The sequence below is a fragment of the Urocampus carinirostris genome, chromosome 10 (assembly GCF_059441175.1).
Source record: "Urocampus carinirostris isolate Australia breed hairy pipefish chromosome 10, RoL_Ucar_1.0, whole genome shotgun sequence".
Classification (NCBI taxonomy): domain Eukaryota; kingdom Metazoa; phylum Chordata; class Actinopteri; order Syngnathiformes; family Syngnathidae; genus Urocampus; species Urocampus carinirostris.
Genome location: NC_142358.1, coordinates 37343813 through 37368513, shown reverse-complemented (window position 1 = coordinate 37368513; position 24701 = coordinate 37343813). Strand labels below are relative to the sequence as shown.

Below are 24701 nucleotides of genomic sequence, written 5' to 3'. Positions count from 1 at the left end.
CGGGCGGGGCCAATTGGGCGCCATGGCAACTGTGACAATTAGTTTATTTTTATTAAATTTTTAAGTATATTCTTTATTGTATATCTGTAGGATGTTAGTATTACTGTAGTTCTTTTTCATATTCTTTTTCATTTCAGAATCAAAGCACAATTATATGCTATATTAAACCAAAACAATTAGGTCCTTGTTTTTAAGCACTAAATTTAATAATTATTTTTGTCGCACAAATGGTTTACTTTGGTTGTATTTCTTATGTGATTCATTAGTATTTTTGTACCATTACTGTTTTATTTTTGTAGTAATTTTCCAGGTTTATACAAATTCAAGCACTTATTAAGGACCCATCTGCCAATTTCCCAAATTTTCCAATCTTGTTAAAAAATATTCCATAGCCCTGTTGTTTGAGTGCTTCTTGTGTGAAAAAGAACCAGAAAATTTGATAAATACTAGTGTAGAAACAACTTCAGCTTTTATTTCTGGGATACGATTACGACACGCCGTCTCCAGAATGGAAACAAACAACATTCAGCTGCCTCTGCCTATTTCACATGATGGCTTGACGGGTATCGGGTTAGCCACTGTTGCAATACTGAGATACTACGGTGCCGTAAAAAAAACATTTTCCCCCTTCTTCATTACCCCAAACCATCACACTGCCACCGCCATGCTTACTGTTGGCATCATGTTCATTTTGTCAAACGCTGTGCCATTTTTGCACTAAATGTAACAGGCCGCACGCCTTTCAAAAAGTTCCATTTTTGACTCATCAGTCCACAGAATGTTTCTCCAAAAATCTTGAGGATCATCAAGATGCTTTTTGGCAAACGTGACAGCAGTGGTTCTTGCCCAGGGAACTCTTCCAGTAATGCCATTTTGCCCACTGTCTTTCTCATAGAGGAGTCATAAACACTAACCTTAACTGGGTTGCTTTGCTGCCTCAGAAGCAGGACAACTTGCTGAAGGAGAACGTCTGGCCATAAGTTCATCCCCTCAAGCTATCTGGCTGCAGGAAAATGGTCCAAAACACACCAGCAAATCCACCTCTAAATGCTCCAAAAAACCCCAAATGAAGTTTCTGGAGTGGCCAAATCAAAGTCTGGAATAAAGTCCAATAAAAATGTTTTATGACCTTAAACGGGCAGTTCATGCTAGGAAACCCTCAAATTTGGCAGATTATAAACAATTTCGGAAAGAAGAGTGTGGTAGAATTCCTCCACAGTGTTCTAAAACACTCATTAGCCATTATCATAAACGTTTGATTTTTGTTATCACTGCCAAAGGTGGCCCAACTTGCTGTTAGGTATAGGCAGTGTCTGAAACTCATGACAAAAAGTTAGCGGACACCAGGGCAGACAATTCTGAAAAGTTGCCTGCCCCATTTTTCACAACTTGAAACGCAATAAGACGACTCATCGCAAAAAAACCCGTTGTTGCAAAGTATTAAGGATTGATCATTAGAATATATAACAGAACAACACTTTAAAATTAAGTTGATTATAAATCTACTTATAACATTCATTGTATGTATATGACATCGCTGTTTTCCATCTGCCATCAGTATGTACCTGTATTTACTCATCTTTATTCATGCAATATTTGCGTTGCGTCGTCTGCTACAATCCACGTGAACTCTTTCCGCGATGCTTTTAATGTATGTTTACGTTTTGTAGCGTCATAAATTTTGTTAGCTTCTTTTGATTTTTTTCTTCTGGGACTGAGGTTTTGGCTTGATTCATAACCACTTATTCATTTTTCTTGTGTTCTCTGTGCGTCTGCTTTGGAAAATGATATGCAAATGCACGACCTTAGAACGCTCCAGAAAGTCCGGAAACAGGAAGTTTTTTGATGCAGGCTTCTGATTGGCTGCCGAGTATGCAAATTGACAAACGAACCGAAATTCCAAAATTTCCAAAACGAAGATTTCGAAATCGGAATAAAGCAAATGTTGGATTTGAAAAAAAGTTGAAAAAGTTGTCGGCCTCCCGGGCGGAGACGTTTTGTAAGTTGTAGACCCGACGTATAAGATGCACGCCCCGGGCGTCCGGGCAAACATTATTTCAGACACTGGTTTAGGGCCAATTACTTCTTCACATAGGGTCAGATAAGTTTGAATTTTTGTCCCTTCATAAATGGAATCAACTATTTCAAACTGTATTTTCTATTTCCTTAAGTTGTCTTTGTGTGATATTAATGGTTTGCAAATCTAAAACCTTTTGAGAGTGATGAATATGCAAAAAAACACAGAAATCCGGTAGAAGAAAAGTACTTTTTTACAGCACTGTACGACCTCGCCTGCTTAGAATTATTCAAGACAGAAAATCAATATGGAAGAACATTATATTGGTTCTTCTTGAGGACGTTCTTAGTTTCAGACAACGTTGCTAGAGCGTGACTTCAAATTTTTCTGTATTTAGAAAGCTTTTTGGGAAAACGCTCGATTCCCTCAAGTAATTACTCATAAAATAAGAATGAACCTTTGCCTTAGGCTGCGTTGAAGCCGGAGTAGCATCGATGTCATTCTTACTCAACCAAGCGTTAAGTTCGCTTGAGGTCACCGCGATACACTGAACCGGTCTTTTTAACGGTGGGGTATGTTGCTACAATTAACTAGTCTCCCTTTCTTATTTTTATTCAGTCTTTTATTACATCTTATCCTGGAGTGCTATGTCTAATCTCATTAGAAATGTTGTTATTTGTTTATTTCGTTTTTAATATTGACCACCAGCAAAGGAAATTGCATGAGATGCCATTATTGCACACTGTGGTTCTTTGTTTGGATTATTATCAACTGTTTACATCCTAATTATCACTATCGGCCAATCGAGTAGATTTTGTTTTATTTCCACACCCGTGAGGGCAGATTTGCTCTTGTAACCTAGGTGATTGAATAAAAATAAAGGGCTCTGGGGGGAGGGCTTTTAGAATAGTTTGGAATTTCTTATCAGAGGTTTTCCTTGGAAGTTCAAAATCCTTATTTTGAATGTCTACTTTTAACATATTAGTTGTCAATGAAAATAAAGACAATTTTAACTTCATATGAGCACAAATTATGAGATTTTTCTTCTTGTAATGTTGTTCAAGACCGCTTAATTGATATATCAATATATATATATATATTTTAGGCATAGAGTACCTATTTTGGGCAGATTATGGATTACTCATCTGTCAAAGTGTCCTTGGGCAAGACACTGAATCTCTTATGCCCCCGATAAGCAGGTAGTTGCCTTGCATGGCTGATGCTGCTATCGGTGTGTGTGTGAATGGGTAAGAGTGAAGCACATTGTAAAGGATTCAGTGACTTGAAAAGCGCTATATAAATGCATTACATTAACAACTTGAACCTGTACAAGAAAGAACTCTGCTGGCCATACAAGCAATGTTCCCTGTAATTTTCCACGGGTCTGAGCGTTCACACGTCGGTGAGCAACGCTTGAAACAACAGTGAGCAACCATAATCCAAAGTGTGGCAAGATAATTAATAATCAAACATGTCCAAAACTTGACATCATGTTACATTTTGCTGAGTTTCCGGCAATGCAAAATGATTTTTCTCTTTTGAATGAACTGACTCATGTACTATTGCAAAGGTTGTACGGACTACAAATGTCATTTGTTCTTACAATTCTTTCACAAGATATCCATTTCTTTTATTTCCTGATATCTTTTGTCACATGATATTAACATTTTTGGGGGCTCTTTTAGTCGGTTGTAAGATACAGAACTGTACTTAATCACATTTTTGAGTGGAAGTACAATGTTGGCAACAAGATTCACTTGATATAATTGGAAATTATTTGAATGCAACACAAACTTTTTCTTCTTTTTTCGGTGTTTTTTTTCTACTATTTTTTTTAATTCCTTTAAAAAAAATCTCATTGTGTTTACTTTTACCGAGCTGTTACTTTTTTCTTTTTGTTCTCTATTTACTTTTTTCCTATATTTCTTTCTTTTCCTTTTTTCTGGCTTTCTTTCTAAATTTTTCCTTCTTTTTTTGTCTTTGTTTCTTTTTTTCTCAGCTTTTTCATTTTGGTATTTTTTTCTTTTTTGTTCTATTCCCCCCTTCCTTTAAGTCATTCTGTGCATAATTTTACATAATATTTGGTCATGTTGGGATTAAAAAAGCAATAACAACCTGAAGAGACGTTTAGGACCCGAAAGATCCGATTCCTTTTTAGTGAGCCGAGCCGAAGAAGCCGGTTCTCCACATACTCTACTAACTTTAGTGAACTTCGTTCGACTTCAAAATAGCGCATTTAGGACACAACGTCAGGGGAACACGTGTATTTTTACCTTTATGCACTGTAACTTTGACTTAAGTCGCTTCTTAATAAGTAATTTTGAGCCCTCATTTTTGTGCGCTGGCTAGATTTTCTTGTGTGCTGAGAATGTGCGAGTAGTGCGCAATTGCGCACGCGCGCAGCTTAGAGGGAACACTGCATACAAGTAAATGTGACTTATATATAGCTGAAAAAGTTACGCACGTTGTTGTCAACCTCCCACAGTAGCAAAAATGCCACGTGTGTGATCAGTACCAACGCCAAGTGTTGTTTTGGCGGATCTAATCCCGGGCGATATTAACAAGCGACATGCGAGATCGCCTCCTCCCACCTTCCTCTCGATGAATTATGGAGCACGGATGACAGGAACAGTTGAAAGCGGCCAGCATGACTGGCAAAAATTTCAGTTGCGGAATCTCCACAGGAGTGACACTGACCTGTGTGCGTTAGTCGATGAGCCTCCAGTGCCTCCCCCGAGGAAAACGTGGCCCCGCACTGATCGCACACCAGAGCCTCGGCGGGAGCTGAAAGTTACAGTTTGAAAGGAAAATGGCATTATGGTCAATGCAGAAATGTATACCGTATTTTCCCTATTAAAAATCACTGCAGATTATATATCCCACCAGCCCAAAGAATTAAGAAGCAAAAAACATTTACCGCAAAGTCGGGACTATAGAGCGCACCTGATTATAAGCCACACGCACTATATCTTACGGGCATTATTGGTTTTGTCCTTACACAAGCCTTACATGAATATGCGCCCACAATTAAACATGTAGCAAAGTCTAAAGCTTATTCCAAATTTGACTAGGTGCAGCGATTGTATCTATAAATATAGTATACAATCCAAACATCACAATCGGCAACATGAACGGAAAATTATACCTGTAATTAGAATTTAATGCAGACCTTTAAAGTCCGGGTCCCGTTGAAAGTAATCCAATGAAAAAAATGTATATTTCCAAAGTTAAGGGTGGGAAAAATATATACCGGTATCCACTATTGTCCGCTGCAACAACAAAAAGATTTAACTCAGCTTCACCCCACTTCCCGTCAGCCTGCGTTTGCTCCGCCCCTTCTTTTTGATTCGCTCGTAGAAAACATATCACAATAAGTCTCTAAAATAAATACATTACAAAAATATACAGTTGCAAATACATATTATACATGGTTACACATATTTACAAAGAAAGACGGTACACCGAGAGAGTTTTCAAAGCTTTAATAATAATGATATAATTTTCATCCCAAACCGTGCCTGTGAAAGGTACCAACGCGCTACTAATAACACGCTCGCAACACATCATCCGTATCTGTTATAAAAAGCTATACCGCGATTGCGAAATGTCAGTGGATAATGAATAATGAATAACGAAGATAGATAAATAACCCTTAAAAACCCCAAAACCCCCCAGTGGATTTGTTCAGACCGAAGACAATCGACTTTGGCCTGGACGGATCTATTGACACTAACAAAGATGTTATATAATGAAATTGTGAATATGTTTGATTTTCGAGAAGGTTTGTTCAAACCTCACTTTGTGTTTGCTGTTAAAAACGTAATATTGGAATATAATATTGTGAATGTGCTTAATTGCTGTTGAGATTGTCATGATTGTTTTCTGTTTTTAGTGTCAATAAATTTGTTCAAACCAAAAATTCACGAATAAGTCTGGGACCTTAGCTTAGCCTTTTGGTTGAGAGTAGCAAGGCTTTTATGCTAGGACCTTAGCTTAGCCTTTTGGCTTTGATGCTAGATCCTCAGCTTGGCCTTGATGAGGACTTGAAATGTTCATAAGAGAGCTATGAACATTTGGTGCTGCCATGATCTTTGATTTTTGCATTCCGGAGATGGAATAAGAGCTTGCTCTGTCCACTCCACGCATCGGCCCGGTATTGCAGTACCTCTGGGATCGGTGCATTCGCAATGATCGCAGCAATGCTTTAGGGCTAGGACCTTAGCTTGGCCTTTTGGCTGAGAGTAAATGTCCCGGCTCCTAGGCTTTGTAGCGTATTATGAACTGACCGATAACGGATAATGGATAATGAATAACGAAGATAGAACAATAACCCTTAAAAACCCTAAAAACCCCTCACGAATAACCGTCCTCATCTTTCTCCTTATAACTGCCGCCATCAAGGGCGACTTCCTCATTATCGGAGAGAACCTTTGTCAGACTGACAATTCGTACGCAAACTAAGGATGCCGTTTTCCTCGGCGCACTTATTCCACCGCTCTAAATCTTACCTTTTGTACTCGAGTGCCGCTGGTGGCCGTTAGAAAAATTACATAAATTGGCCGCTTCACTGACTAAGCCGCAGGGCTGAACATTTGGGAAAAAAGTAGCGGCTTATAGTCCGGAATTTACGGTAAGTCACACCTGGAGTATACATCGCATTTTGGGGGGAAATGTATTTGATGGAATCCAAAAACTCCCAAAAATATACATGTCATATTGAAAGGCAATTGAAAAAAAGTAACATAGTGAACAACTGGCTGAATAAGTGTACGTGACTGAAATGCTTTGTAATGTCGGTAACAACAATTTAGTCAGATAACTCTAGCATAAAGAACACGTTTATCACTCGTAATCGCTTAATCCAACAAAATCATCATCCTCCGTGTTACTTTGAAACAACTCCCCCCACTCAGGACTTTAGACCATGCGCCGCTTCCTCTTCCATGTCTTACGTCGGACTCATTGTCACCTCCACTTTTCGCCTGTCCCTTAAGTTTCTCACTGAATCCAAACTTTCTTCCTGCATCTCAGTTACAGTCTTGGCTGCATATTTTACTATTTGGAGCCTTCGCTCAGAAAATGATGGTCTGCTAGTGATCCCAAGAGCCAAGAAGAAATCCGCAGGTTCGAGAGCGTTCTCCATTCGGGCCCTGGTGCTGTGAAATGCTCTTCCCCCTGAGATTCGATCTGCAACCTCAGTGGAAATGTTTAAATCTAAGCTTAAAACACACTTCTATTCTATAGCATATGAATAACCTATATTTTATGTTGACAATATCTGTGGTTCCCAATCATCTGTGATCTCTGCAGCCCTTTGAGACTCTTTGTGATTAAGGGCGTCACAAATAAACATGACTTGGCATAATATAAATTTTCTGTTTGGTGCTATTTTCGTTTAGCTATTCTCATTTTTTTACAATTCACCAGCAATGTTGAAATTATTATTATTAATACTACTATTGCCATTTCGTGTGAAGATACCATGTGAAATAATATTACAATGTAAATAATTTCACACACAAGTCGCACCGGAGTTTGAGTCTGCGACTTATAGTCCAGAAAATACCGTATTTTACTTAGCACAGTGGTCAGCAACTACCAGGCTGGGAGTCATTTGGTCCTAAGCTGCACAGAAAGAAAGAAAAGTGTTTTTTTGCTTTTACTGTATAAACACATTTTCATGCACAAAAGTTTGGCTGTACGGTATAAACGAGGTTTTATGGTGGTAAATGACAGTATTTGAGCAATGATTGATCAGTCGAAAAATATCGCTGACCACATTTGACAAACAATGGATACAACGGGAATTGAACCTGGATCGCAGTGGTGAAAGTCCTGAATCTTAATCCACTAACGATGGAGAAGATATAGGAATATGCATTACTCTGAGGGGCTGTTCGATGAGTGAATTGTATACGTGCATGTGTGAGAGTATGATGTTACTCATGGGGCCGTAAATATCATTTATTGACAACGTAAACTATGAACACAATACCATCATAGAATCAAATGTTTTTATTTAATGTCCGATTAATCATCACATACACCAAAGTAAAAGTAAGATCTTTTATGCCCGGGCTCGAACCCGGACGTATTATGTCATTAAGTCGGGCTGGGCTTCTTTCTTGTCAGGACAGTACGCACTTTCTTTTACTCAAGTAATTATTTAAATGACTGCTTTTTACTTCTACTTGAGTAATATTTTTCGGAAGTAACAGTACTTTCCTTGAGTTACGACCTTCGACGCTGCAATTATATTATTCAGGTAACTATCATTAAAAAAAAACGTGCTTACCAAACTATTAGTCTAACTCCGAATCGCTAAATCCAAAGACATTTTCATTTTCTGTGTCACGGTAGTACGCTCCTTCCTCTTTCTACCTCTTCTTGGCTTACGTCAGATGTCATTTCAGATTCTCGCCAACAGCTTAAAGCCTTACAAACTTTCTTTCTGCCTTTCGGCCAAATATTTCACAATTTCCATCTTGTAATCTGCAAAATATGATTTTCTTTTCGGTGCTATTTCATTCAGTTTCTTTACGCTGTTTGAGCCGGTTCAGGCCTATATAACCACGGGTCAAGCTGGTTTGTTAAGGCCCAATCTTACCTCTACTGCTAAGAGTTGCTACCCTCGTCATGCTTTTGTGCTCTTCTATGTTTCAGAATGACCTTTTCTTTTGCCTTTCTATAAAATTTGTCTTTGGTACCATGAGTAAAATGGTGATGATGAGATTTAATCTTTTCCTATGCCTAGTGGTCCAGTGATTACATGAAAGATTTAAGCTTATTATTGCTGTTGTAACCATTGTTATCGGGCCGGGCTGCGGAAATATTGCCAGACATTGAGGTGATACAGAAAATGATCTAGCATATTGAGTCATCTCTCCATCCTTTTTCTTTGTTATACGCTTTTCAGGTACTCTCACAGCGGCAGTAAGGGTGCAACGGCCCTTCTCGCCGAAGGAACAGAGCCGAGCTTAAGAGTTTTATTTACCGTGCCCCCTGTTATCAGTTTCTGAACAGCGAGCAGACTGTCTGGCAGAGAGGCCGCAGAAGGACTGGGTGTTCTCGCGCTAAGGCAGACGCGTACCGCCCGCGGCTCGGCTCTTTTAATCGGCAATAGGAAAACAACCGACCGGGAAAACAAGGGAATAAGAAAAAAGGAACACTTGTGAGTCAACACCCCGAATCCCGTCACGCGAACAGTAACTATACCTTCTTGCTCACCGATGCAACAACTATCTACGATTGTAATTAGAGACGGCAGCGCATAAACCGTGGGATTGTTGCTCAAATTGGATATTTGTGGTAATGGTTCTTTTAAAGTCAAAAGATCTTAAATGTTTAAAGAGTAAACTGCCCTTTGTTTTTGTTTTTTTACCTTTTATGGTGTTTTTCTGTACTTGGTCAACCCAAAATTAGACATCAATAATGTTTAAGGTGAGGATCGCAAGGTGAAATTGTCATACAGCGGTGGATAGAAACTGATACTAATGCCTTCCGAACCGCCCAGTCTCATCTCATCTCATCTCATCAGCTACACCTCTTATCCTCAGCAGGGTCGCGGGGGTGCTGGAGCCCATCCCAGCAATCATCGGGCAGTGGGCAGGGGACACCCTGAACTAGTTGCCAGCCAATGGCAGGGCACACGGGGACAGACAACTCACTCACTCAATCACACCTAGGGACAATTTGGACCGACCAATTCACCTGAAATGCATGTTTTTGAGATGTGGGAGGAAATCCTCTCGCCCACCCAAAAAATTCTGTCTCCTCATCCAGGGTTCTTATTTTTCCTTAGGGTCACTTGAGCGTCTATTTGGTGTTATCACTTTATACTGAATACTCTTAATCTGTGCTATATAGAGATTAAATGTAAACAAAACGCTGCCAATAAGAGCGAAAGCTTGTCCCTGGTGTGGTGGAAATTTAAATGACTTGATTGTTTTGGCGCCCCACTTTTTCAGAACCACTGCCCTAAAGAAATGGTGGGTATTTTCTAGAGGTTAAAACATATATTTAGATATTTAAAATAAAAAAAAAACAGTATTGATTCGAAAAATAGGCAAAAATGCATGAAATATCATAAAAAGCATTTATTTTTAAAAATACTCGTAGGTGGAGAGATTGTCTTTATTTTTTGATAAAATGAGCTTCACCTAGAGACGGAGGCAAAAAATGAGAAATACATTGAGTCTCCGTGGTTTTGTATTCTCCCTTCTGCTCTTTAGCACTTGTTTTCTGTTTAAATATACAATACAGCAACATCTAGTTGTCAAATAATACACACTATCCCTTGAAAAGACTAGTCTTAGTCACTGCGTTAGTCTTAATAAATGTCCCGATGGTCGATCGGTATCGGCGCAACACAACATGTGCCTTCTTCGTATTTGTTTCAAACTTCTTTACCATGGTTATCATGTTCAACTTCTCCCTTTACCACCACTCTATGTTTTGGGACCCATAGCTACATAAATGTAAGTTTTTTGGCAATTCTAACCTGAATCAAAAGAAAGGAAGGAAGGATTGTAGGAGGGATTTCAACCAATGGCATATTGGCATCTTTACGATGCTGTGACATGAACCAATAACAGACCAGTATCTTTTAGCAAACTTAGTGACATATGAGACATGTGACTTGGACTGTCATACACACAAATACTGCAAAGTTTTTGTCTAGGATACGAATTTGTTGTTGAAGTCGTGTAGTGAGGAAAATACTGTAACCAGGGGTTGAAAAAAACGTGCTATTCCACATCCAGGGTTGGGTAGGGTTACTTTAACTTGATTACTTTCAATTACTTTTGGATTACTCCAATACCAAATATGCTAATAAAAGACAAAAGAAACTAAATATGAGTAAAATTATGACTCACAACACGTGGTAAGCTTTCTCTCCTGGCTTTGATCTCTTCGATCTCCGGCAAAACTAACATAAAATGCGAAAGAAACAAAATGAAAATAAATCCAAACAGCTTGCCGACATCATTTTTGCCGTTCCGTGTATTCCGTTACTCCCCAAGCCTGCACAAAATTGAGTCATTTTATTCATATTTAGTTTCTTTTGTCTTTTATGAGCATATTTGGTATTGGAGTAATCCAAAAGTAATTGAAAGTAATCAAGTTAAAGTAACCCTACCCAACCCTGGTCATGACCAGAACGGGAACAGAACCCAATTGCGTTACGTTTCTCACAAGTTTTATTGGAGGAAAGAGAAAGTCGCTCTCGTAATTGGATCATGATCCGAATACAGAAGTGGATCTTCCGTAGCGGGAGATGGCAGTGTCAGGGACGGGAAAACAGGTCGATTGCTGGGACAGGAGAGCAAAATCGTGGTCAGGGATAGAAACGGGTCGTAAGCCAGGACGGGAGAGCAGACGTGGTCGGGATAAAAATTGGGTCGTAAGTCAGGACGAGAAAGCAGACGTGGTCGGGAACAAAAACGGGTCGTAACCGGAGACAAACGGGAGCAAAAACGGGACAAATAATCCAAAAGTAATTGAAAGTAATCAAGTTAAAGTAACCCTACCCAACCCTGTCCACATCGTAATGTGTACCGTATTATTAGGACGTAAATGCACCTCAAGTATCAGAAACTAGTCTAGCCTTCTTTGTCACGACTTTGTATGTTTTTCAATGTAATCTACTCCAAACATATTTATACTTTTATTAAATGACAAAAGCTACAAAGTCAACCAATCATCAAACCGATTGCGTTCTACTTCAGAGCTTCTGCTCCATGCCCGGCCGCCCGCAGACACAGCTGTTTGGATGTGGCTTGGCTCTCACAGAGATGTAAATCGGTTGCAGATCCATACTAGCCCTGGGCTCATTCACTGATCTATTTTCTGCTCAGCTGGCTTTAAATGAAGTTAAAATGACTCATTAAAACACCCACAAGCTTCGGGAACTCGCAACGCCGCAGCCTTAAATGTGCCCCTCTGTGCACACACACATAGTGCCACTGTTGCCGAAACTAACCCCCCCAACACAAAAACAAAATCCAATCTGTTCATCTTTCGAGTTAGCACGGAGAAAATAGTGTTACACACTACGACGGATGTAGATCCTAATGTTGTGTGACGCCGATCGGTGCGATAAAGGGGGAAGGAAAAAAAAAAAACGAGTTTTGTAAATGTGTGTGTATGTTTTGGGGCATTGTCTTGCGCAGTCAAAGGCACGGAGTGTGCTCTCATCCATAAACCATCAAACCGTCTCCAGACGCGGCTGCAATCGTCCTCCATCAAAACACTTTGTCTGGCATACCAAAATAAGAGCCGGCGTGGAGCTGCATACCAAATCAGCCCATTAGAGCGGCGGAGCACTGGCTCCTTAGCAACCGGTCGGGATATCTGAGGTTCTGCTCTACCCAAATAAGAGGCGGCAACACAAAACGCATCCTTTTTTTTGGTTGCTTTTCATATTTCGGAGAGGCGGGTTGGTCTCAGGTGAAAGGTGCGTTTGGAACAAAAAGAGATGGGTCGGGAAAGTTTTTTTCCTCTCAGCTTCCAGTAGGATGTCAACATGCACGGAACCATTATCCATACTTAGCTGAGCCTTGTGTTTTAGTTCATGATTAATGTATTTTATAAGGTGCACTGAATAATAAAGCGCACCTCCCAAAATTGTATAGCTCAATTCACAGGCCACACCCAAAATTGATTGCCACCACTTATGTTGCACCAAAAATTAACTTATATTTACCGTAAATTCCGGACTATAAGCCACTACTTTTTTCACAAACGTTCAACCCTGCGGCTTATTCAGCCAATTTATGTAAATTTTCTAACAGCCGCCAGCGGCGCTCGAGTACAAAAGGTAAGATTTAGACCGGTGGAATATATGCGCCGAGGAAGACTGCAACTTCTTAGCTTGTGCACAAATTAAATTAGCGTTAACATACCCTCATCATGCAAAATGCAAAAAGAAAGCCACATCAAAAAATCCGCCTTCACCAACGGGTTCCGAAAAGCCGGTCTGCTGCGTGACGGAGAGGAGGGCACGGAATCAGGAGTGGATAGGAGCGTGGGATGACGTCTATATGACAAAGTTTCTTTCCGACACTAAGAAAGACGACTTTGATGGCTTCAGTTGTAAGGAGGAAGATGAGGAGGGTTTACCGTGATTTTTACAAGTACAGTATGTTTTTTTTAACAGACCCGTTTACTGTGTTGCTAGCGTGTTGCTGGCATTTGGGATGAAAGTTATATTATTATTATTAAAGCTTTGAAAACTCTCTCGGTGTACCGTCGTTCTTTGTAAATATGTGTAACCATGTATAATATGTTTTTGCAACTGTATATTTTGTAATGTATTTATTTTAGAGACTTATTCTGATATGTTTTGCACGGGCGAATCAAAAAGAAGGCGCGAAAAAAACGGGGGCTGACGGGAAGTGGAGTAAAGGTGAGACGTGTTTGTGGACACGGCGGACAATAGTGGATATATATTTTTCCGACACTTACCTTTGGAAGGAAATATTTTTTGGATTACTTTCAACGGGACCTGGACTCTGCAGGTCTGCATCAAACCTTAAGTACCGGTACCATTTTCCGTTCATTTTGCCGGCTGGGATTTTTGGACTGTGTACTTTAATGAAGGACATTCAGTTTCAGTCGCGGGGCTTAAAGTCGGGTTTGGGTTAATTTTGTGTTTGTGTTACATTTTTTTAATGTGGGCGCATGCGGCTTATATACAGGTGAGGCTTGTGTAAGTACAAAATCGGTTTTCCTCTTAAAATGTGGTGGGTGCGGCTTATAGTCAGGTGCGCTCTATAGTCCGGAATTTACGGTAATCTGATAGACGAAGTGAAGTAGGCTACAAAATTTCAAGAACACAATTGACATGTCACGATCCAAAGAAATTCCAAAAGAAATTTAGAAAAAAGCAATTGTAATATATCAGTCCAGTAAAGGTCAGAAAGCCATTTCCAAGGCTGTAAAGGCTCCAGTGAACCACTGTCAGAGCCATTGCCCACAATGGAGAAAACGGTGGCAAACCTTCCCAGTTGACCAACTAAGATTACTTAGAGTATGAACCACAGCTCATACAGTAAGTTACAAAATAACCTAAAAAAAACATCCTAAGGAATGCAGGCCTCAGTTAAGGTCAGTGTTCATGACTCCACTCTAAGAAAGACACTGGCCAAAAAATAGCATCCAAAGGAGAAAACCACTGCTGTCACAAAATAACACAGTCATCTCATATATGCCAAAAAGAGTCTTGATTACCCTCAAGATTTTTGGAGAATCATACTGTGGACTGATAAGTCAAAAATCTAACTTTTTGGAAGGTGTGCCGCCCAGTATATCTGGCATAAAAATGACACAGCATTTGACAAAAATAACATGATGCCAACAGTAAAACGAAGTAGTGGCCGTGTTATGGTCTGGGGATGCTTTGCTGCCCCACGACCAGGACAACCTGCTGTGGTTGATGAAACATTGAATACTAAAGATACTAAAGCAGAACAACCGGCAATCAGTTCGTGCCCTCAAACTCGAGCGCTCTTGAATCATGAAGTAGGACAACAATCCAAAACACACCAACAAGTCCACCTCTGAATTGCTCAAAAACACCAAAATGACGGTTCTTGAGTGGCCAGGTCAAGGTCTGGATTTTAATCCAAATGAGATGCTGTGGTGTGACCTTAAACAAGCAGTTCATGCTAGAAAACCATCCAATAGGGCAGATTTGAAACAATTTTGCGAAGAAGAAAGGGCCAAATTATCATAAACATTTGATTCCTGTTATCGCTGCCAAAGGTGGCCTAACGTTCTATTAGGTTCTTCACTTATGAATTTCTGGCCAATGCCAGGTTTTTAGGTACGCCTAATAGTCTGAAAAATACAGTATCCACCCCCCTCCCTCTTTCCTTTCTGCTCCTCGCTCTCTATTTTGGATAAAGTAGCTGGGAGAGCAGTCAGGTCTGATTAAGTCTGCATTTGGGTACAGTGTGTTCCTGGACACACATCTGCGAACAGCCATCACACACGCTTCGGAACACTGGCAGAACACCCAGGCCTGCCGGCAGACACTTGATGATGTCATCGCTACGAAAAAAAAATAAATGGGGGGGTTAGTTAGGCTTGGCGAAAGGCCCGAAAAACACGGAAAGGGACTTTGCTCGGGAGGCGAAGCGGCTGGTTGGTTGAGAGGTGAAAAGGAGGCGGGATGAAAGGCCCGGGGGAGGACGGAGAACAGGTGCAGCCCCGGCCGAGCGTTTATAATACTTTTGTTTATTTTTTTTTGTAATTTCAGACCGTAATAACTAGTTTTCAGAACGAGCATGTCAGTTTTTGAACATTTTCTCCACACAGAGAAAAAAAACATTGGAAAAATATTAAAAAGAGCTATATTTATTTATTGAAAAGTAGGAGTACCAAAAAATATTCTTTAAGACGTTTAAAGGGACATGGTGTAATATTCTTGTGTAGCGCAACCAAACACAAGTGCTACAAAGTACAAGGAAGAATACAAACTACAGAGACTAAAAGTTAAAAACAAATATATATATATATCTCATCTCATTAGCTGCACCACTTATCCCCAGTAGGGTCAAGGGGGTGCTGGAGCCCATCCCAGGAATCATCGGGCAGTGGGCAGGGGACACCCTGAACTGGTTGCCAGCTATCCCAGGGCACACAGGGACGGACAACTCGCCCGCTCATTCACACCTAGGGACAATTTGGACCGGCCAATCCACCTGAAAATGCATGTCTTTGGAATGTGGGAGGAAACCGGAGTACCCGGAGGAAACCCACGCAAGCACGGGGAGAACATACAAACTCCGCACAGGAAGTCCGGTAGCTGGATTTGAACCCACACAGGAGGTTCCCAAGCCTAGATATTTTAATTTTCTCTCCTGTTTTTCCTCCAAATGCAGCTGCTCAACAAATCTCATCATAGTTTCAAACCACAAAACTGTCACCAGTTGGGAGTAAAGCACTATCCATATTATTGTGCCAAACTAACTAATACAGTGGATTTAAACTTGACTAAATGCCAGAAGGTGATGCTAATTTTCTCAGCCTGCCTGTGGCCTTTTGCCTTATGCTATCGCCTTTTTTTGCACGATTCCTGTATGTGGGGGAAAAATTGCCATGTCACGATCACCCTTGATAGTGGTGTTCCGCAGGGTTCAGTACTTGGCCCCCTTCTTTTCAGCATTTACATGCTTCCGTGCAGCCCTTTGAGACTCTTTGTGATTAAGGGCTATACAAATAAACATGACTTGACTTGAGACATGTTTTGTTTTCCCCCTAAATAAAGCTCTTCACCAAAACTCAACATAGTTCTAATGCAATAAGACTACCACTAGATGGGAGCAAAGCACCCATTGCATCTAATTGATTGTGTCGAATCAATCTTACTTGTCCAACTAACCATCATGGTTCACTGAACCCTCCTGTTGTCCTTGGGTCAAAATGGCCCGCAACTGATCGTAACCCCCGCCACCACCCCCCCGCCCCCAAATTATATTGTATACACCAAGGGTCGGCAACCTATGATACCACTGCCACTGCTGGCATGCGAGGGGTTAACCAGTTGCACGCTAGCGCACAGCAAAATAATAATGATTATATCTTAAAAATGTGCATTGTTCCCTTAAATTTAGACCTTTTCAGTTGCGTGCCATGTTATTTAGAGGCTTTACGTTAGCGCCCCCACTCCTCTACTTCGTGTGTCAGTGTGTGTTTGCGCGACGCCTCGCAGAGGAGAGATCTGTGTTTTAACCCAGCCAACGTAATACACATGCGCGCAATAAATGGCTGAATCATGACGGCTCCTCGGGCGAAAACATCTCGTTCTTTTCACCCAGCGTGGACAGGCAAAAAATGGCCATGCTGTTTTGTGCATTGTGCCTCGAGAGTGTTGTACCTCGCAGAGCAAGTGTTAAACGTCGTTACGAAACGAAAGGATGAGTCTGACATGGCGGAGACATTAAAACGCGCAGTGTCCAGGTACGGCAAACAAACACAGACGCTGAAAACCTTTGTCACTGCTAAAAACACCACCACTGAAGCAAGCTATCACATTGCTCACTGCATAGCAAAGCATGGAAAACCATTTACTGATGGCGAATATTTTAAAGAAGCATGTGTGTGCGTGTATGCGTGTGTGTGTGTGCGCATGTGCGCCTTCTGCTTTGCTGCTGTTATTTCAAATTTTGATATTTTCTGCAACAAGATATCATTGATGAATGGTATGATAGCTGTCCATAGAACTTGCGTTTTGATTGTAGTTCATTGTTAATGAAGAATGGTTGATTCTGGTTATTTTTGTGACAAAAAGTTGATGTCATGGATGGCTACAGGCCTTTCCACTTGTTATTCACATTTCTTTTTTTAGTTGATTGATTAACAAGAATAGTGGAAGATAAATTGGTCAGTTATACCATTCAAATATATATTCATGTTGTATATTTGGACTGGTGTAAAATGACAGCTCTGTTGGACATTAAAAAAAATGTTGTGCGAGTTATTAATCTGATTTACGAGGAAATTTGAAAGTGGTACTCCACACTAAAAAGGTTGCTGACCTCCGGTATAGACCTTTAAACAGTATGACTTATCTTTGAATGGTCCCAACAGTAAAAACAATGGAATATTGTTTTTATTCACATTTTCGTTTTCTATGTAACAAGTCTCGAGATGGGTACGACAACACAAGGGTTGAACATAACAGCAGACTGCAAGATGCTAATTTGGTTAGCCTGACTGTTGCGTTTTGGCTTATGCTTTAGCATTGGGCTATCCACTTTTTTAGCAGCATACCTGTGTGTGAGAGCATGTGCATCCGTAGCCGCATGCTATCCTGGAAATGTTTGCCGCAGAACTCGCAGCCGTGGCCCTTCTCGTCGTCATGCAACCTCCTGTACGACCCCAGAAAAAAGAAAAAAAAAACAGACACAAAAAAGCTGCATTAGCACAAGTGTTTTGTTCGGGCTCTGCTTTTTCTTTTTTTTTCCATCCACCATTGTGCTTCCTGACAAGAAGATGAGCCATATCTTTTTTTTTTTTCTCCCTGGCAAGAGTCGAACGCCTGAATGCGGCATCATTAGTGTGAGAGGCCCCTCCGACTTTGCGAGAACACGGACAATGAGAGATCTGGCTAATTTCACAGCTCCCGACATACGCGTGCCTCCACCCGCTGGCGCTGCGAGACACTGGCCACGTATGAGAGGCCGTTTGACAAGTAACACGTCCTTGCTTTCACGTCAAAAATCCTACTCTCACACATACACAACTGTATTCTCATACAGACACTGTCATACCAATGCACGAACACTACTATGCGCTTTTGAACATACTATCATTTCTCACACATACCAGAGGCTGTGTTTAAATAGTAGATCATACTTACTCTCACATATAACATACTCGCATGCACGAGTATATTTTTGTACAGACACAGTCATGCCCATGCACAAACACTACAGTACTACTACTAACACTACTATACTCTCTCACACATGCTATTATACTCGCACTACGATACTAAAATACACACACTAGTATATTTCACATACTACTATATTGCGATAATACTACAGACTCTTTCACACACTACTCCCACCCACATGTAAGATCATGGAATGTCACTGTGGACCATAATATCTTACTAGAACGGTTGGAATAATGGATTGGTCTCTCAGGAACTGTCCTCTTATGGTTCAGATCCTACCTCTCAGATAGGATGCACTGTGTTAAATATGGAGAAATTACATCTGAGCCCTTTAGTGTTACCTGTGGTGTTCCGCAGGGTTCAGTACTTGGCCCCCTTCTTTTCAGCATTTACATGCTTCCATTAGGTGATATTATTTGCAAGTATAGATGAGGAGATGGTGTCATAATAGTCTGTGATAATAGTTTTCAATAGTCTTTGATCCGTGCAGCCCTTTGAGACTCTTTGTGATTAAGGGCTATACAAATAAACATGACTTGACTTGACAATGGACATTTTGGATACTTTACTCTCGCACACATACTAATGTACTCCCACACACACTTTGTGCATGGTGCGTGACTGTATCTGTATGAAAGTATGGTTGTGCAGTGTGAGAGTATGAGCTTATGTGTGAGAGAGAGTATGATTTACTTCTCAAATGGCCTCTCATATTAAGGATGCATCACCTCACCTTTGTGTTGTTTTACTTTGGGTACTTTTGTGTTGCTCCCGGTATAGTACTATGCGTGAGAGAGTATAATGGAGTGAGAGAGCATAGTAGTATGTTTCTGACAGCATAGTAGTAGGTGTGCATGTTTATGACTGTGTCTGTATGAGAGTATGGTTGTGCAGTGTGAGAGTATGAGCTTATACGTGAGAGCAAGTATGATTTACTTCTCAAATGGCCTCTCATATTGAGGATTGATCCCCTCACTTCTGTGTTGTTTTACTTTGGGTACTTTTTCTAACTGTGTTGCTCCCAGTATAGTAGTATGCATGAGAGAGTAAAGTGGAGTGAGAGCGCATAGTAATATGTGTCCAACACCATAGTAGTAGGTGTACATGTTTATGACTGTCTGCATGAGAGTGTAGTTGTGCACGTGTGAGAGTATGAGCTTATATGTGAGAGCAAGTATGATTTACTTCTCAAATGGCCTATCATATTAAGGATTCATCACCTCACCTCTGTGTTGTTTTACTTTGGGTACTTTTGGTAACTGTGATGCTCCCAGTATAGTAGTATGTGTGAGAGAGTAGAGTGAGAGAGCATAGTAGTATGTGTCTGACGGCATAGTAGTAGGTGTGCATGTTTATGACTGTCTCTGTATAAGAGTGTAGTTGTGCATGTGTGAGAGTATGATGTCATGTGAGAGCAAGTATGAATTCATTCTCAAACAGCCTCTCATAGCCACATGCATGCAAACTCACCCAAAAAAAGGGAGAAAAAATGGGGGGGAAACAACTCTCCAGCCGCTAGCGAAACCCATCATATCATATCACACACATCTAAGCATGCGAGAGGCATCTGCACTCTCATCCTCACATCACCCCGCTTCTACTAAAAAGAAAGCCTTGTGAAACCATGGCCCAAAATACCACCAAACAAAAACACAATTGTAGCTAAAATTAATTTGATAAAACTGAACGCTTCAAAGAGAGATACAAATTAAAAATTGCTCACTTTGGAATGCCCCGGCAGTTGTATTTGCGGACAAGGATGCCTTTGTTGAGTATTTTCCGTTTCTTTGATACGACTCGTGTGTGAGAAAAATCGATTTGAATGAGGCTGCAAGTATGAGAAATCGGCACTTCATTTGGAGCCAAGATTTTTACGTGTGATTTAAAGTTTCCTTCCTTCTAAATGTATCTGGTCTTGTAGTAACATGGAAAACGGGGACTTACTACAAATATAAAAAGGGCTGGAGAAATTCAGTTAGCTCTTCATGGCATTTTATAGTAAAACCTATTAAAATTGCATGTGCCAGGCAAAATAATCAAGTAAAAAGTGGACTCATTTACTGCAGATGACGGCCATAACTGTTTTTGGCATGAACTCATTCACTGACGCTGACGGCTGCATAAGTCAAGAGCAGTGAATAAGTTGAAGCAGGTGTTTCTAAATTTTTTGAGGGCAATTAATAAATCTGCATTGGTTTTAGAGTATTTATGAAGTATATAGAACGATTATTTGAAAGATTGTAAAAATTGCCCACCTTAGTAAAGATAATAAAGGCAAAGACAACAAATATGTTAGTAAATGAAGATTGCAATTTACTTTTCAGGAGTGTATCGTTAATTTAAAATCTGTCTGTCTGTCTATAATTTAACTATCTATCTGTCCGTCTCTGATTTAACTATCTGTCTCTAATTTAACTATCTGTCTCTAATTTATCTATCAGTCTGTCCGTCTCTAATTTAACTATCTTTCTGTCTGTATGTCTCTAATTTAACTATCTTTCTGTCTGTATGTCTCTAATTTAACTATCTATCTGTCTGTTCGTCTCTAATTTACCTATCTGTCTATCTGTCTGTAATTTAACTCTCTGTCTGTCTGTATAACTTAACTCTGTCTGTCTGTCTCTAATTTAATTTTCTATCTGTCTGTATGTCTCTAATTTAACTCTATCGGTCTCTAATTCAACTATCTGTCTCTAATTTATCTATCAGTCTGTCTGTCTCTAATTTAACTATCTTTCTGTCTGTCTGTAATTTAACTCAGTCTATCTGTATGTCTCTCTCTAATTTAACTCTATCTTTCTGTCTGTCTGTCTATAATTTAACTCTCTGTCTGTCTGTCTCTAACTTAACTCTGTCTGTCTGTCTGTCTGTCTCTAACTTAACTCTGTCTATCTACCTACCTACCTACCCACCCACCCACATCATATCCCTCGGGAGGGGTGACTGACACCAAGACAAACACACACAAACAAAGAAAATAAGGAAAATAAAGAATAGAAAACATGAAAAATAATAAATAAACATAAAACAATTAAAATGTAATTCTGAATGACAAAGTGTGTACCATCAATTCCGCACTGCAGCACACCTGTTAGAAGCGGCATGCGGAAATCTAAAGAAGTGACTCAACTTTGCTCTTGTACAAGCTGCATCACATTTTAAGCAGCAGGCTTAAACAGCCATAAAAATGAGTTAATTCACGTAAATACCATAGATTTTTAACAGTCAGCAGGGAAATGTCTACTACAGAAAAGAAACGCATTGTGCTGCCACTAAAACGCACGTCTATGGACTGTGTCCGCAGCTGTCAATCTTAGTTGAATCGGCATTCAAATGTACGCGGGAATGCAACAAAAACATTCTCAAAACAAAATCTCAATGGGCTGTACTGTGTAAAATTCAGAAGCCCGTACAATAGCAACAGCCTGTACAAAATGCTGTGCCGTACAACTCATCTGAAGCTCTCCCATCCCTTGCGCAGATGACAGTGATAGGAGACCAAATATTGCTAGCAATACATAAAATAAAATCGTTCTATATAAATGCTTGGAATCTAACAAGTTGTGTCAGCTGATTGAATATTTTAGTGTGGAGTGAGGTCACTAATCATCAGCTATATTTGAACTATTGTGGTAATGGTAAATGGTCTGCATTTATTTAGCGCTTTTCAAGACAATGAAGACCTCTCAAAGTGCTTTACAATGGCTTTACACTTACCCATTCACACACACACACACACACACACACACACACCAATAGGGAGTCAGCCATGCAAGGCGCCTACCTGCTTATTGAGGCATTAGGGCAGACCTGGGCACTCCGGTCCTGGAGGGCCGTATGTTCTGCATGATTTTTGAGGTTTCTCTGATCCAATACAGGTGATTCCAATCACCAGTATCGTTAACGAGCACTTGCTAGCTTGCTAACGAGGTTATAATTTGTATCACCTGAGTTAAAGAAGAGCAAACTTCAAAATCTGGCAGGACGTATGGCCCTCCAGGACCGGAGTGCCCAGGTCTGCATTAGGGGTTCAGTGTCTGGCCCAAGGACACTTAAACATATAACACAGACAGGTCGGGAATTGATTAGGATTGACAGCTGTTGACACAACCCACGTGTTACTTTTCTGTCGTATACGTTCCCCCGCCCTTTTTTTTTTAAAATGTAGGAAAGCGACGGACTTAGTTCAATGTTAAGCCTGCTGCTTAAAAGCCAAGTGCGGCTTGTACAAAAACAAAGTCAAGTTTCTCTATTGAATTTACGCGTGCAGCTTTTAATAAGGTGCAGTCCCGAATTTACAGTAAATGGGTTCGTCCCTAGGACGAGGGCTAAACCTGGACAGAGTCTCTAAAAACCGCTCGTCCGGCAAGCTCTCTGAGTCCTCCGAATTTGCGAGTTTTTTTCTCCTTCTTGCAACTGAAAGAGCTCCCGGAGAAATCCTGTCAGCGAAGCGCTCCAAAATGTCAACGGTCGAGGCAGGTGCATGCTCAGTGACCTGCTTACGGACCGACTGCGACTTGGCCGCGTCCTCCGGGGTCTCGCTCGTCTCATCGCTAAACGTCCTGCGGGGCGCCCGAGTGGCACGGAGGCGCAAATGTCAGGGATGTTGTCGCCCTCCTCGGATCGCCTCGCTTTCGACAACGGTAAAGATCTTAGCGGCCAGCAAAAATCCAGAGAAGGTATCTGTCCGAGACGTCTGTGAGACATCTTCAAATTGGAGAGACGCGTGCAACGTTGCGTAAATTCTCGCCGTGGCTCAATTTACGAGCCGCTGCGTACCTGCGAGGTGTTTTTCAGTAAAGTTTCCAACATGTTGGCGACGTTATCGCCGCTAAGGGGGGTTAGGTCATTACAAATGATGCAAACAACTGACATTTTTGTTCCTAATTATCTGAGCGTTTTAGTAGCTAGTGACTACAAAAAAAAGAACCCATTAGCAAACAAACGTCGACTTAAAGGTGTCATGATTACCGATGTGAATCACGTGTGCCCGCTCCTTTGGCGCCAACTGCCTCAAACTCTGTCCCCTTTTGTCAGTCCGTCTGCGAACCTCAGTTAAAACTGGGCAAGCCTTTTTCGACCCTGACTCCGACATGTTTTTTGCTCCCGTTTGATCCTAACCACGTCTACTCTCCCGTCCCGGCTTTCGACCTATTTTTGTCTTTGACCACGTCTACTCTCCTTTCCTGGCTTACGACTCACTTCCGACCCCAACCACGTTTTTGCTCCCTTGCTACTGACTCGTTTTTCCGTTCCCGCCACCGCCATAAAAGATCCACTTCCGCGTTCAGACTGACCTGCTTCCTGCGTCCAGCAATCACCGGATCATGGGCGCAACCCTTTCTCTTTCTTCCATAAAACTTGTTTTTCAATGTATTGTGTAGTGCGCCCGAAAACGAATGATAAAAAGCACAACAAAGAATACAAACTACAGAGACTCAGTGACCGATTTTGCCGAGCCTTTCACAACGTTTTTGGTTCTTTGGTGTATCATGTCAGCACTTCTTGGTGAGGCTCAGGTTTTGTCAAATAAATCAATTTCTTGGTAATGAAGTGCTGCTTCTATTGGTGAAAATACAATCCGTGCTCTTAGGTATTCAAAATTTGATGGTCCACTTGCACAGATCTGCACAAAATGACTACTTTACACTGAAGTGCTGCTCCCACAAATGAAGATATATAATTGACTGTTTTAGAACATGCTTAACTTTGGCTAATCGAAAATGTTTTGCTTCGGCCCTGGTTACTAGGAGATTTTCCTCTTCTAGTCAATATCACGCCTTGGTTATCGTTCGAGACATATACAGGGTTCCTACAGCTGAAAGAAAGTTAAACTCGAGGCTATTTAAGACTTCTTTAATGTTTTAAACCAAAAATCACCATGAATTAGAGGCAACTTTAAATAAATGATTATTTTGTAAAGGGGCAGCACGGCGGCGCAGCGGTTAGCGCGTGTGTGGCACAGTTCTAAGGTCTTGGGAACCTCCTGTGTGGGTTCAAATCCAGCTACCAGCCTACTTGTGTGGAGTTTGTATGTTCTCCCCGTGCTTGCGTGGGTTTCCTCCGGGCACTCCGGTTTCCTCCCACATTCCAAAGACATGCATTTCAGGTGGATTGGACGGTCCAAATTGTCCCTAAGTGTGTATGAGCGAGCGAGTTGTCTGTCCCTGTGTGCCCTGCGATTGGCTGGCAACTAGTTCAGGGTGTCCCCTGCCCACTGCCCGATGATTGCTGGGATGGGCTCCAGCACCCCCGCGACCCTACTGAGGATAAGTG

At 41.0% G+C, this 24701-nt stretch overlaps 2 protein-coding genes and 1 non-coding gene across 4 annotated transcripts in view; 2 read left to right on the top strand and 1 right to left on the bottom strand.

The window, feature by feature from the left end:
• cadm1b (cell adhesion molecule 1b) overlaps positions 1 to 24701 on the top strand; it is a 722615-nt gene that overhangs the window by 81693 nt on the left and 616221 nt on the right. The gene's annotated exons all lie outside the window — the stretch shown is intronic.
• zbtb16b (zinc finger and BTB domain containing 16b) overlaps positions 1 to 24701 on the bottom strand; it is a 79583-nt gene that overhangs the window by 46587 nt on the left and 8295 nt on the right. For both annotated transcript variants that reach the window (XM_088345360.1, XM_088345361.1), the window contains 2 exons: positions 17795 to 17892; positions 4715 to 4801 (listed from right to left, as the gene is read on the bottom strand). In XM_088345360.1, the coding sequence (XP_088201486.1) occupies positions 4715 to 4801; positions 17795 to 17892 (185 nt within the window). The remainder of the gene's footprint in view (positions 1 to 4714; positions 4802 to 17794; positions 17893 to 24701) is intronic.
• Positions 6006 to 6204, top strand: LOC148358862 (U2 spliceosomal RNA). The gene has a single exon (XR_015851913.1). It is a non-coding gene; the product is annotated as a U2 spliceosomal RNA (small nuclear RNA).